This window comes from Mirounga angustirostris, unplaced genomic scaffold (assembly GCF_029215605.1).
Source record: "Mirounga angustirostris isolate CCGP_5_RB_7025 unplaced genomic scaffold, mMirAng1.0.hap1 SCAF_2, whole genome shotgun sequence".
Lineage (NCBI taxonomy): Eukaryota > Metazoa > Chordata > Mammalia > Carnivora > Phocidae > Mirounga > Mirounga angustirostris.
Genome location: NW_026991710.1, coordinates 2193250 through 2207792, shown reverse-complemented (window position 1 = coordinate 2207792; position 14543 = coordinate 2193250). Strand labels below are relative to the sequence as shown.

Here is a 14543-nt window from a genome sequence, read left to right as displayed (position 1 = left end):
AGAAAGAGAAATCATCCACCACATTTCCCAAACGATGGAACAAGTTCAGCTAAAATGAACTATTATATGTGAAATCACTTTGAAAATATAAAATACAAATGCAAGGTGCCATTAAAAATAAGTGAGTCACTAAGTTTCTGTCAGTACTAAAATCAAGATTGTTATTCTAACAGATTATAGAGAGCTCTTTCCAGCTTCCAAGCAGGACAATAATGTGAATTACTTGTTCCAAGAGAAAGAAAAGCAAGGAAAGAAGTATTTCACCCATATCCAACCAGGTAACAGAATTCAGAAACCTCAGGCACATCTGTCTCCTACTGAGGCCCTAGAAACAGGCCTGAAATATTTACCCTCCACAGCCACTAGGAACAGTGGTTAGAAAGACAGACAACCGAAAGCAAAGAGAATGAGCAGAGTTAGCAAAGACAGAAAAGAAGATGCCACGAGTTCACCACAAAAGAAAGATGAAGCAAGGGAGACTGGCCTACAGTCCGCTGCCCAGGGCCCCGCAGATCCCCAAGCGCAGGTGAGCAGGCACCGGCCACTGCTGGGCGCGCCCGAACAGCAGCAGGGTGCCAATGAGAAGCAAACACAAGCCGTGTCACTGGACAGTCTCCTGCCTGTTGCGATTATTGCCACAATGTAAAAATATCAAACAGAAGATTTTTCAGTGATCACAGTTACCAAGAGTGCTAACTAAATATAAACACCCTGTTCAATTATCATAATGGTTACAACTCTTGTTCATTAAGTTACAAAAAGGAATATGACTCCGTATAGCTATAGCCAGAAATATGAGAAAATGGGCCTTTAAATGTCTTAAGAGAACTAGGGAGACAAAGAATATTCTAGCCCATTAGGAAAAAAATACAGGCTTAATTTTTACTAGAAAGTTCGAAGTGCAATTACCTGAGTGACTGTGCCACGATGTTTTCACATATTGTCAGACAATGGTTCACGCGGTCTTTCTTGGTGGCTGAGAGTTCCTTCTTTCTAAAAGAAAAAACAAGGGAAAGTGAACATGTACTGAATTATCCACTCCACCGATTTCCACATATCATTCACTCATTCCACAGCACTTCCGGACCACCAGGAAGAAACCGCATACTCCATGCTGGGGGCAGAGTGGGGTCAGCTCAGGGAGGCACAGATGAGCTCAACCAAAGGCTTCCTAAACTACACGGCTCCACAGAAAAGTTGGGTCATGTCACTGATGCACCTCTTTTTCCCATTTTAGAGGAGAAACTGCAGTGCAAACAGTGACTCGCCCAAGATCACACCGATGGAGGGGGCACGTGATTCAATGCAATGCAGCATCATCGCTACTCTTCATACCAAGCTGCCTCTGCTGCTCAAGATCACGTTGTAACTGACGGCTGACCTCCCACTCTTGGTGGGGAGACTGACCACTTCTACACCCCCAGACAGCTTGGAAGAAGCCTCCTGTAAGGACTTCTGGGGCAACACAAGGAGACAAACAGCCCGCTCAAGATCAGAGTAAAGGTGCTTGCTTCCCACCCACACTTGCAGCTTCAGACACCTTCAAAACAAGGGACAGAGGGATGATCCAAAGAGGAAGCCAAAAATTAAACCAGGCTGAAGAACTACATTCAGAGAAGAATTTGAGTGTGGTTACCAGTACCTCGTACTAACTAGAAACAACTAAACCAGAAGACTAATGGTTTTTGAGGGAATTATATTACCAAAGGGGCAGGGGTCTAATCTGCGAACACCTGTGACTGTTAAGTCCCCAATGCAACCCTCAGGCTCCAAAAAGTGCATCTGAAGGAACAGGCTATTAACAAACTACACAATCCAATGAAAGCAACACCTCCAAAAGGCACTTCAGACGTCGCTGGAGAAGAAAAGGGGCAAGGACAAACCTCCAAAGGGGGAAGCCAGGAGCCAAAAAGAACAGGCAGGGGTGGGGCGCCTGGGTGGCTCAGTTGGTTGAGCAGCTGCCTTCAGCTCAGGTCATGATCCCAGGGTCCTGGGATCGAGCCCTGCATCGGGCTCCCTGGAGAGCCTGCTTCTACCTTTCCCTCTGCCTGCCACTCTGCCTACTTGTGCTCTCTATCTCTCTGTCAAATAAACAAATTAAAAATATCTTAAAAAAAAAAAAAAAAAGAACAGGCAGGGGTTTCGAACAAGAAAAGAATCAGGGCCTGAGTGAGAAGCCTCCTTCATGGCAAGTTGACAGGGGGCTTCCCAATGAGTGGCCAATTATTAGAGACCATCATTACAGGGACTGGTGAGTATGTCTTTCCCACTGGTCTCTTTCCTAAAGAGGACTTTTACTAGCAAGTTAACACTGCAGACTGCCTGCTAGTCACCCACCCAAACACCAATCTTTCCTTCTTGGACACATGCCCCCCCCCCCCCAATTAGAAGTTCCATTGCTTAGCCTCCCTGTAGGTAGGGAGAGACACTCGCCTTCATTCTCACAGATAAAATGGGAATGGAAGTGATATATGGAGTATCTGCCTCACCAGCTTATCCTGGGTATCTCTCCTTCTAGTCCCTCGAATTAGAACAAACGTGCCTAACACCCAGTTTTTGATTGTACAGATAAAAGACAAGAAGATTGCAGAACCAACAGGATGGGAGGAGCCTGGGTCCCTAAGTGACCACAAGAAGCAGAGGGTTCTCACCTCCCATCCTCAGGAGCCACCCACTTCAAAAGCACTATAATGGAAACAACGGTTTCCATTACCCGGTAGACGGACGAACAAACGGACCTTCACCCGGTAGACGGACGAACAAACCCCCACAACCAGACAATAGAATACTGCTTGGCAGTAAAAAGGAGCAAACCACTACTACATACAAGGTGAATCTCAATGTACCAGATTCAAGACTACATAGTGGTGGATTCCATCTATATAATGTTCTGGAAGAGACGAACTACAGGAACAGAAAGTGATCAGTAATGTACAGGGGCTGGAGAGAGGCGTGGAGGCAAAGAGGCAGGGGAAGCTTGAGGGGGTGAGGAAACTGTGCTAAACCCCAACTGTGTAGTAGTTACTGCATTTGTCAAAGCTTACAGAACTGCACACTAAACGGGACACTGTGCTATTTGTAAATTACACCTCGATTTAAAGAAGAAAGTGCTCTGAGAATTAAAATGTTCTCTTCTTTAAACCACCGGATTAATTTCTCCATTACAAAAGCTTACAATTAATTTGCCCAGTGTAAGACCGCCATCAAGAAAATTAAAGAACACTGACCATTTTAAGCATTTAGGAAGCAAACTAACTCACCTACCCATTACCTTTTGATTTCCAAAGTGAAAATCTGCCCAAGGCCTTAAATGAACTGAATTCACATACCAGGGTACCAGAAAAGAGTAAAAAAGTTACCAGCTTCACAGTAATTACACACATGCCTGATCGAATACCCGCCAGGCCAATGGAACATTTACCTTTACAGAGTAATAGATACAAATACCAGTCTTAACAAGAACTTTGCCTCCCTCTTCATATATGGGATAAACCAAAAGAATACAGTGAGCAACAAACCACAGCTGTCAAGGCCTGCACCTGATTTCAAGAAGACCCACCTTGCCAGAACCTGAGTAAATGTGCATGAAACAAGCAAAAAGTCAAAGACAGACTATGGATCTCACCCAAGAAAATAAAAGCACATTCTTCTGTTGTCTATTTCCCTCTCCTTCCTCCTCCTTGTGGCCGTTCCCAGTGGGGAAAGCCTGTCCTATTCCCCTGGGGCTCCCTTCCCCGCCCCGCAAGCCAGCCTCCAAGCCACTCTGGTAACAACTGCTCCAGGAGTCGCCTTCCCAGGATGACAGACTAAGAGCAAGGGCCAGAGCACGTCTGTTACTAGCACTCAGCACAAGGCCTGCACTTCACAGATGTTCATAAAAAGCCGACAAGGGAATGGATAAATCAACATTTTCTGTACAAGAATAAGTAAAATACACATTAAAATGGGCTCAAAGGTTGAGACAGTCTTTCAGATAGGATTCAGAAGATAAATGATAATTACTTTGAACCTGAGTTTCTGGAACCAAGAGATGGAAAGAAAAAAAAAAAAAAGTAGAAACAGCAAAGCTACTAAAAAAACAAAGCAGCCTTGGAGTGATCCCTACTGGAGCTCAAAGGCTGTGGGAACCCAAGCCTGTGCAATCCACCCGCCAGACTTTAGACAACCAATCACAGGTCCCTTAGCAGCACCTTCTGTGATTCTTATTATGAAAACAGAACAGTATACTTTCTATCTACAGTTAAGAAGAAAGCACACATTTCAAGTTTCTCTTCTTACCTGATTCACAATCACTTCCTAGCAATGATGAAATCTGAATCTTTTCCACACAAAAATCGATAGCCCAAGAATCACAAAATTCTGCAGGCAGTTTTCAATGGTGCTAAACGTGCCATTGAAATTCAAACAATAATTAGTAAGTACTTGTTTTGTGTGAGAAGCATAAACACAAACCATCTGATTGCTACCAAATACTTTAATTTTGCTCTATTTTTCTCAAATCCATTGTCATTGCCAACATGGCTAAACGTGTGAAATTGACACATCATTAAAGAACTTCACAATTTTACATCAGAGTCAAACTCTAAAAAATGCCTGCTTAAAAAGGCAGACAAGTGTAACTAAATCCTGTAAAAAGCACCCCTTCTTTTATCACACTGAAGAATACCCATATTTTAAAGTGTGGGATCAAACTTTACCCTCAGACACCCCAACGAAGAGACATTAACCAAAACTATCAGAAAAGGGGAAAAACAATCATTCCAGTACCACCCACTGAAAGCGACAAGCACACCAACATAATGCACACAGCACAAGCTACGGCCCCGTGGTGCCCGCTTCCAAATGCAGTCTAACCAGGCCCGTTAGAACAAGGCCTCAGGCTACTTTCCAGTTGTCCACATTCCCCAGCCTTCAGGCAACTCTGGCCACTCAGAATAACGCAGTTGTTTAGGTCGTGCATCTTCAGACTCAATTCCTGTATAGTCTATGGTCCCTGCTTGAAATACCTCCTTGCTATCTTATTTTGTCCAATAAGCAAACTTGGAAACTTAGAAAACCACAACCACTTCATTCCCCCATGGAATTTAACTCCGACTGATGAACTGATATGTCAAACTGGCTTGTTCTACGTGAAAAGTAAGTATGGAAATTAAGGAAAAAAGGGAACCACCTTTTCTGAGCAGGAACTAGATCAACAGGGTAAGCAGTCCTGACTCTTCCAACTTGGGTAAATGCAATCATGTTAACTTCACCTTCAAAACGCAAACAACCTTCAGACTGCCCCTCATCCGTGCTAAAGCAATCTGCCCAGAAACACACATTTGCAAGGAGGCACCTAAAAAAGGCCAGGCCACAAAAGCATGCTAGGACCACGTTAATTACCGAAGGATGAATTCTAAGAATGGGAATTCAAGCTCTCATCTAAATTCTTATTGTTAATATCATGTTATTTTTAAGACCTGGCTTGAAAAATGCAGTTCCAAGTGGAGGGCTGGCAGGGGAAAGGTCTGGACTCCACAGGAACTTGGAAAACGCTGCTTGCCTTGCGCTTTTCCGGCTCTGTACTCACCTGGTGGAACCTGCACAGCCCAGCCAGCGAGCAGGACCGAGGCCTCCCCAATGCCCCCGCCTCCCGCCACTTCACTTGCAGCAAGTACGGTACTGATGTGAGTGGTCCTAAAACATTAGGGCTCCTTCAGACAGATTTTAAGAAGGAATGGGACACCAAAAATCATTCTGGAATTATGTGTCATACCTAAGTTAAAAATAAAAGTGCTGTTTGATTAGGGGGACCAAGGGCTAAGATTTCCCCAATCTACAGTCTGTGTCATAGAAAAGACCATTAAAATAAAACCTTTCTTGGAGCATCTGGGTGGCTCAGTCAGTTAAGCGTCCAGACTCTTGATTTTGGCTCAGGTCATGATCTCAGGATAGTGAGATCAACCTCCCGTTAGGCTCTGCACTCAGCATGGAGTCTGCTTGTCCCTCTACTTGCCCCATCCTGCCCCACTTGCTCTCTCTCTCTAAAATAAGTATTTTTAAAAAGTAAAAAATAAAAAAATAAAGCCTTTCTTACTGGTGATCTAACCAAATACAGTGATAACCACTACCTAAAAAAGGTGCATTTCAAAAAACCAATCTGTTAAGCTAAATGAAAAAAGTCTTTTCTTCATTATGTGTATGTGTTTAGTTCTATACAATTTTATCAGCTGTGTAAGTTTATGGATCCACCACAGACATAGAACATTTCCATCACCACAAGGGCCCCTCCTAGAGCCACAGTGCGCCCCCCCCCCCCGCCCTCTACCCACCACACTCTCCCTAACCCTGGTGACCTCTCATCCAGTCTCATTTCCTAAAACCCTGTCCTTTCAAAAAGATTACATATTAAAGAGTTTGTAGCCTTTCAGGACCGGCTGTTTTCACTGGCATGATTTCCTTAGGAGTCACCTACGTTGTGGCAGGTATCCGGGGCAGCTTAACCATTCACCTGTCGAAGGACATCTAGCTGCTTAACCATCAGCAGGAGCTTAACCATTCACCTGTCAAAGGACATCTAGCTGCTTAACCATCAGCAGGAGCTTAACCATTCACCTGTCGAGGGACATCGAAGCTGATTCCACATTTTGGCTATTATGAGTAAAGCTACCATAAACATCTATGTACAAGTTCTTACATGAACAGAGTTTTTCAGTTCTCTGGGATAAATGTTCAGGAGTACAACTGCCAGGTCAAATAGTGACTGCACATTCTGTTCTATAAGAAACTGCCAAACTGTTTTCCAGAGTAGCCATACTACTTCCTATGCCCACCAGCAATGATTAAGTGATGACCCAGTTTTGGCCGTGCCAGCATTTGGTGCTGTCAAAGTGATCATTTAGAAACATAAATTAGATCATTTGTTTTACCACACAAGTATGCATCTGGGCAGAGTAATGTCCAAAGTCCTTATTACAGTGGTGCACAAAGCCCCATTTGGTTGACCCTAATCTCTAATCTCCCACCTCTCTAACCTTGTCTATTTCTGCCCTTCATTTTGCTTCAGCTACTGGCCTCCTTACTATTCCTCAAATATGAACGCACACTGTTTTCTGTTCTCTCCCTGGATCTCTACTTCCAGATATCCAAACAGCTTGCTCCCTCCACTCTGCTCCAGTAGAACCTTCTCGGTGCACTTATGCCCTAAATAAAATTGCACACCCCTTCTCCCCCTTATTCTGTTTTGTTTTCCCCATAGTATTCATCACTATTGGTCTTGCTCGCTGCTGTAACCCCAGGGCCCAGAACACGGCCTAGCACAAAACCAGCACTTGGTTGAAAGGGCTCCTTCCAGGTCATCAAGTCCAGTCCCCACTTAAGTCCCCATTCCCACTGGGAGCTCTTCAAGCCCACTGTGGCTCATGTGTCAGGGTTACAACCCACTTTGGGGCTAGACAAATGCTCAATGGCCCTGGGACAGAGAAGTGACATAGCCTCAGCTATCCCTGGACATACACAAACAGCCCACGTCTTCCCTCCCAAACACTGACAGCGTTGTTCACAGAACCTGACCATCTATAGCGGGGCTTTTCAAGCTTTTAGTGGTGCACACAGATTGCTCACAGAACTTGTCAAAATGCAGACTCTGATTCGGTACATCTCAGGTGGGGGAAAGAGTCTGTACTCCTTATACGCTCACAATGACAGCAAACTGCTGGCCTGAGACCACACTTTGAGCAGCAAGAATCTACGGCAGATCGTATCTCTAACACGTACTCTAGCACCCGAGCTGATTCAGTTCAGCACATTGACCAGTGTCTTATACGGTGTTTTATTTTTTCCTTCTTGTCTGAATAAGACCAAATGTCTTGAGGGTGGACCAATCCAAGGTCAGATGGCTGGCTCACTTTCAGGAACTAGAGCTAACAGAGGTGGGGACTCTCTTAGGTGGAGAGAATATGTCAGCAGTCCATTTGAAAGGACAATGTGAAACCTCTGCCTTTACAGTTCCAAGTCCTTTTTTTAAAAAAAATTATTGTCCATGTATGAACTGTCACTGAATTATACACTTTAAAATGGTTCATTTTATGTTATATGAATTTCACCTCCAAATAAATAAATAAGAAATTCTACACTATTATAAGCGATTAAGAAGAATTTTATATATATATATATATATATATATACACACACACACACACACAAACACACCGCTATGGAACATATATGACATATAGCGGAATATCTATGATATACTGCTCTTTGAGAAATACAGGGCGATCTCAGTCATGCAAACAAAAACTGAGACACATTTAAATGCCTGAATATGCATTAAAAAATCAGAGAAGACAAGTTTAATAATTGTTATTTTTAGGGAATGAGACTAGGATAGACCTTCTGTGCTGTTTGAAAATGTTTTACGATATATATGTGTAACTTTTATAATTTTTTAAACTAGTTAATGGAAAGTAACCAGAAAAGAAATGCTTCACAAAAGTGGTTGGATCATATTTAATCTAGGAATGGGCAAGCTACAGCCTGCCTATTTTGGGCTGGTTTGCAAGCTAAGAAGTGTTTTCACATCTTTAAATGGTTGAAGATGATAATAATAATAATAATAACAATAGTTCGTGACATATGAAAATTACATGAAATTCAAATTTCAATGTCACCATTGAGTGTTACTGGAACACAGCCACACTCATCCGTGTACGTACTGCCTCCGGCTGCTTTAATTCTACCGCGGAGGTGAGCAGCTGTGACAGAGACACTGTGCCCACAAAGCCCAAAAACAGCCCCTCTCTGACACTTTACATAAAAGCTTTGCCAATGTTCATAAATCAGAAGACTTAACATTGTTAAGGTGCCAATACTCCCCAAATCGATCTACAGATTCAATGCCATCCCTATCAGAATCCTAGCTGGCTTCTTTGTGCATCTCACAATCTGATCTGACAACCATATAGAAACAAACAGGGCCTAGGATAGCCAAAACGATCTTAAAAAAGAACAAAGTTGGAGGACTCAAATTTCATGATTTGAAATTGTGATTAAAAAAAAAAACTATAGTAATCAAGACTGTATAGTATTGGTACAGGATAGACATTTAGACCAATTAAAAGTCCAGGAAAATAAAAAACTAATGATGTAATGTATGGTGTTTAACATAACATAATAAAATTTAAAAAATAAAAAGTCCAGGGGCACCTGGGTGACTCAGTCAGTTAAGCATCTGACTTCAGCTCAGGTCATGATCCTGGGGTCCTGGATCAAGCCCCGCGACCGGCTCTGCGCTCAGTGGGAGCCTGCTTCTCCCTCTGCCCCTCACCCTGCTCGTGCTCACTCTCTCTCAAATAAATTAATAAAATCTTTAAAAATAAATAAATAAAAGTTAAAAAAATAAAATAACGCGATGCTCGAGGCACCTGGGTGGCTCAGTTGGTTAAGCATCTGACTTTGGCTCAGGTCATGATCCCAGGGTCCTGAAGTCGAGCCCCACATTGGGCTCCCTGCTAAGCGGGGAGCCTGCTTCTCCCTCTCCTTCTGCTGCTCTCCCTGCTTGTGCTTTCTTGCTCACTCTCACTCTCTCTCTCTCTCTCTGTCAAATAAATAAAATCTTAAAAAAAAAAAGAATTGAAAATCCAGAAATAAATCCATACATTTGTGGGCTATTAATTTTTAACAAGGGTGCCAATACATATTCAACGGGGAAAGAAGAATCTTTTCAATAAATGGTGCTGGGACAACTGGACATCCACACGCAAAAGAATGAAGAAGGACCCTTACCTTACACCATATATAATAATTAACTCAAAATGGATCAGATGTAAATGTAAAACTCTAAAATTCTTAGAAGAAAACACAGGAATAATACATCTCTGTGACCTTGAATTAGGCAACAGTTTCATAGATACGACACCTAAAAGCACAGCAACCAAAGACAAAGTAGAAAACTGGACTTCATCAAAATTGAAAACTTTTGTGCTTTCAAAGGACACTACCAAGAAAATGAAGAGACAATCCACAGAAAGGAAGAATGTTTTAAAAATCATGTATCTGATAAGGGTCTAGTCCAGAATACGTAAAAAATTGTTTCAATTCCACAATAAAAAAAACAAATAACTCAACTTTAAAAAATGGGAAACAATGAGGACAAAGGCTTACAAACTAAGTATAAGAAAGACTGGGGCACCTGGGTGGCTCAGTCAGTAGAGTGAGTGACTCTTGATCTTGGGGTCCTGAGTTTGAGCCCCACGGTTGGGTGTAGGGAAGGGGAGGAAGGCGGGAGGAGGGAAGGGAGAGAGAAGAAAGGAAGTTAGAAAGGAAGGGGCCAGGTCCCTCATCTCGTTGTTCAGCCTCCTCACACGGACTCACGCTGTCTTAGAATGAACTGTCACCTGTTTGAGCTACTGCAGCAGGGTTTCCCATTATTTGCAGCCGAATATATCCTGACTGAGAACACCAACCTCAGCTAAATCACCTCCCACCCGGCAGAGAGGAACCAGTCCTGTCGGTTCTACCTTCGGTCACTTTCACCTTGCCCCTGCAGCATCATGACAGCATGCACCCCCGTCTCTCACCGGCCCACTTTAACAGCTTCTAACTGGCCTCCTGCTTCCGCCTCTGCTCCCCTTCACTCCGTCCTCAACCACCATTCACTGTAAAATGGAACTCAAATCCTGCCACTCCTCCCACCAAACCCTGCAATGACTTCCCACCGCACCTAGAATAAATGCCCATGTCTTTAATCCACCTACAGGGAGGGCCGACTCATCTGCTGTGGCGCTCAGCCCCTCTCCGAGCCCACCCCCTACTAAGAGTCTCCCTCTCACTAGTTCAACCAACCAAACCGACCTCCTTGGTATTCCTCAAACAGGGGGCCTTTGGACCTCTTCCCCTGCCTGGAATGCCCCTCCTCCATACACCTTCACAGCTCTATCTCTGAGCCTCTCCACGTATTTACTCAAAAGCCACAATCTCAACGGCCCTTCCCTGGACACCCTATCTAAGATGTCAACACCTTGTCAACGCTGACATTTCCTAGTTCCTTCCCCTGCTTTGCTATTCCTCCCTCATTTATCACTCTCTACCGTACTCTGTATTTTGCTTATCCATCTGGTTTATTGTCTATGTCCCTCACTGAAATGAAAACTTCACGAGGGCGGAGCTTTAACTGTTGACTGCTGCAGCCCTGCAGCAATTACCACAGAGGCATACATTAGATGTTCAGTAAATATTTACCGATGAATGAAGAATTAAAGTCGGGGGAGGGCGCCTGGGTGGCTCAGTTGGTTAAGCGACTGCCTTCCGCTCAGGTCATGATCCCAGGGTCCTGGGATCGAGTCCCACATCGGGCTCCCTGCTCTGCGGGGAGCCTGCTTCTCCCTCTCCCACTCCCCCTGCTTGTGTTCCCTCTCTCGCTGTGTCTCTCTCTGTCAAATAAATAAATAAAAAATCTTAAAAAAAAAAAAAAAAAAGAATTAAAGTCGGGGGAAACCACGTGGGAATCTGATGGACAGTAAGAAAGTACCAAACGCAAATGTCACGGCCCCATAATTACAGTTAGGACCGTCCCCCGCTCCGGCATCCCCCTGCATGCCAGCCCTGCTGAGACTGGAGCCGCTCCGGCCCAGCACCCCTGCATCCTACGTGCTGAGCACCGAGCAGGCACTCAGCTACTTCAACTGAAGCCCACGCGTGGCTGAGACACTGCAACGCCCCACAACAGAGGAGGACCATAAAAATAGAACAGATACTTTCTAAATTGTTTTTGGACAATCCTACTTTGGCGAATGGATTTTTCAGCTGAAGCGCCTGAACAGAAATGCCAGGATCCAAACTTGTAAGCAGAGTTTGTTACTCAAAATTAATAAATACCTGCCTTCTCAACAGCAAAGTTCCAACAAATATGGTATTTATGCATTTTATTTAAAATAACTACAATTAGGCCAATGTAGTTGATTTCAGAGCGTGCTAAGAAACTTTAGAAGTTACTATTCTGAAATACTTCTGTTTTAAATAACTTAAAATCTATCTTCATATGTGCATGGTTTATATCTGTAAGGATACACAAGGAAAAGTATAATAGAGCTTGCCTCTGGGAATAGAGGTACTCAGGAAAAAGGAGTGGGGGAGAGACATTTTAATTATTACCTTTTTGTAATTTTAGAGTTTGCATCACGTGAGTGCACTACTTACACGAAAATAATAGATTACACTTTTAAAATAAGTCAATCACACAATACCTTAAAATAAAGTAATAAAACAACATCTACCTACTTTTGTCAAGGCAGCTTTAGAAAGAAACCTCTTTGTACCCATATTTTGAAGATAAGCAGATTCAGGTTCGTCAAATCAGCATAAGAAACAGATGGCGGATTCTGACTGACCCAGTGTTTGAACAAGCCCACAGACAGTGACAGCAGTAAGGTCTCTCTTCCTACCAGAGCCCTGCTTAGCGCCTCCTGTTACACAAGATCCAGGCAATGTGTGAACCTGCATGACATCTACCTCCTGGAGAAGCACTACAAGAAAAGTCTGCAATGAATCATGATTATAAATTACTTGCCGTAGAAATAAGTCAAATTGTTTTTAAAAAGTGTTTTATTCTTGGGCGCCTGGGTGGCACAGTCGGTTAAGCATCTGCCTTCAGCTCAGGTCATGATCCCAGGGTCCTGGGATCCAGCCCCACATCGGGCTCCCTGCTCAGTAGGAAGCCTGCCTCTCCCTCTGCCTCTCTGCCTGCCACTCCCCTGTTTGTGCTCTCTCTCACCATATCTCTCTCTCAAATAAATAAATAAAATCTTCAAAAAAAAGTCTTTCTCTATGCATCCAAGAAGGTTTTTCACCTATTAAAGTAAAAATTAATTTTTTTCTAAAATTTTACCCTAACATAAGTCAACATTACTCTTGGAATCCTCATTTTCTAACTGGACTCTCAGGACACAGCAAGGATCACGTCAGAAACATAACGAGTAAAATAACATTACTAAAAATGAGAGGAAGCTCCTTAAAGGGGCTGCCCCTTGAAAACTGTCCTCACTAAATGCCACCATGTGCACATCCTGATGGACACGCAATGCCCCGAGGGGGAAGGCCTCGCGGAGGCTCTGGGGGGAAAGTACTTGGGTCCTGCGGGAAGGCACGGTCTCCACGCACAAGCAAGACCCCTAGCTTTCCGACGGCAGCAGGCCGTGTCCACAGAAGGAAAGAGGAGGCGCCCGCGCGGACCGCAGGCGGCTGGACCACAGCGCCGGTGTGATAATGCCCACCCTTCGTCCCGCCGCAACCAACCTCTCCCTCGACCACGGTCCGACTGAAAACAGGCGAGAAACTTCAGCCGACTCCTCCTAACAGCCAAGCCGACTCTGCTACCTCTCACCTCTTAATCATGACCTCCCGAGCAGCTCCCCACTTACTTGGCCACCACGACTCGAGCGCTGCAGCGCAACGTGAGCTCAGACAAGCGGGTCTCTTCCTGGTGCTGCCACCAGTGCGACTCCCGAACTCACCTACGTGCCTCGAGAACGTGGGAGGACAGCTCGAGGCGCAGGCTGCGTCAGGAGCGCCCGCAACGAACCCCCGCTGGGCCGGGACCGCACGCCCGCGGCCTCCCCACCCGCGGCCGCCTAGGGGCGTGCCGTCGTCACTGTCCCCCCATCGCTCCGGCTCCCGCTCGCCGCGAACGTCCCGTGCCCCACGCTCCTCCCTCTCAGGGACGACGGGACGGGAGGGAAGCGGCGGTCCCGGCTCTCCAAGTCCTGCCCACAGCACCGCCCGCTTCTGGCAAACACACGGCAGCAAGTTCCTCCCCTAACTTCGCACGCCGGGGAAGGCAGAGCGCCGGGGCCGTGCCCGCCTCGGTGCCCGCCTCGGTGCCCGCCTGCGGAGCGGCGCAGACCCACGCCGGGGGACCCGGGCACGGCCACGGGGCGGGGTCTCGCCGCGGGAAGGGCGACAGCGCGCGCGCGGAGTTCGGGGGGCCGCGGGGCCGGGAGCTGCAGCGGGCCGCACTCACGGTCGGGGCAGTGGCTCCTCGGCCACGGCCGGGCCGGGGGGCGGCGGCGGCGGCGGCGGCTGCGGCGGCTGCGGCTGAGGCAGCGGCGGCTGCGCCTGCGGCAGCGCCTGAGGAGGCTGAGGCGGCGGCGGAGGCTGCTGCTGCTGCTGCTGCTGAAAGGACTTGAGGGATTCGAAGGCCTTCATCAGCTTCTCGAGGGTCGCCATGGCGACCTCCCGCCCCGCGGGGACAGCCCCCCGAGCCCTCGAGCCGACCCGCGGCGCCGCTCAGCAGCGCGGCAATGAATGGGACGCGAGGCCGCGGACAGGCGCGGAACCGAGGCACCCGGCCATCTTGGACCCGTCCCGGCACCCCCCGCGGCCGTGCGTCCCTCGACGCTGCGCCGGCGGGGCGGGGCCGGGCCGGGCCAGCGGGATTGACAGCCAGTGGCGGCCACCTCTGCCAATGGCCGGCCGAGGCGCCGACCCAACCCCCGCCCCCGCCGGCTGGCCTCCCCGGGCAGCCGCACGGCTGAGATCACAGCACCACTCTCGGGTGGGGGCGGGCG

General features: G+C 46.5%; 1 protein-coding gene across 9 annotated transcripts in view; it reads right to left on the bottom strand.

The window, feature by feature from the left end:
* HTT (huntingtin) overlaps positions 1 to 14363 on the bottom strand; it is a 139594-nt gene extending 125231 nt beyond the window's left edge. For 3 of the 9 annotated variants that reach the window (XR_010409241.1, XM_064584168.1, XM_064584171.1), the window contains exons 1-2: positions 13997 to 14363; positions 910 to 993 (exon numbers count right to left, since the gene is read on the bottom strand). Coding sequence is in view for 5 of the 9 variants with exons in the window: in XM_064584168.1 (XP_064440238.1) it covers positions 910 to 993; positions 13997 to 14202 (290 nt within the window). In the remaining 4 variants the exon portion in view is untranslated. Of the gene's footprint in view, positions 1 to 909; positions 994 to 11220; positions 11379 to 13397; positions 13943 to 13996 lie in introns of those variants that run through there. The other 6 variants (XM_064584169.1, XM_064584170.1, XM_045881579.3 and 3 more) reach the window with 4 other exon arrangements.
* Positions 14364 to 14543: the final 180 nt, after the last annotated feature.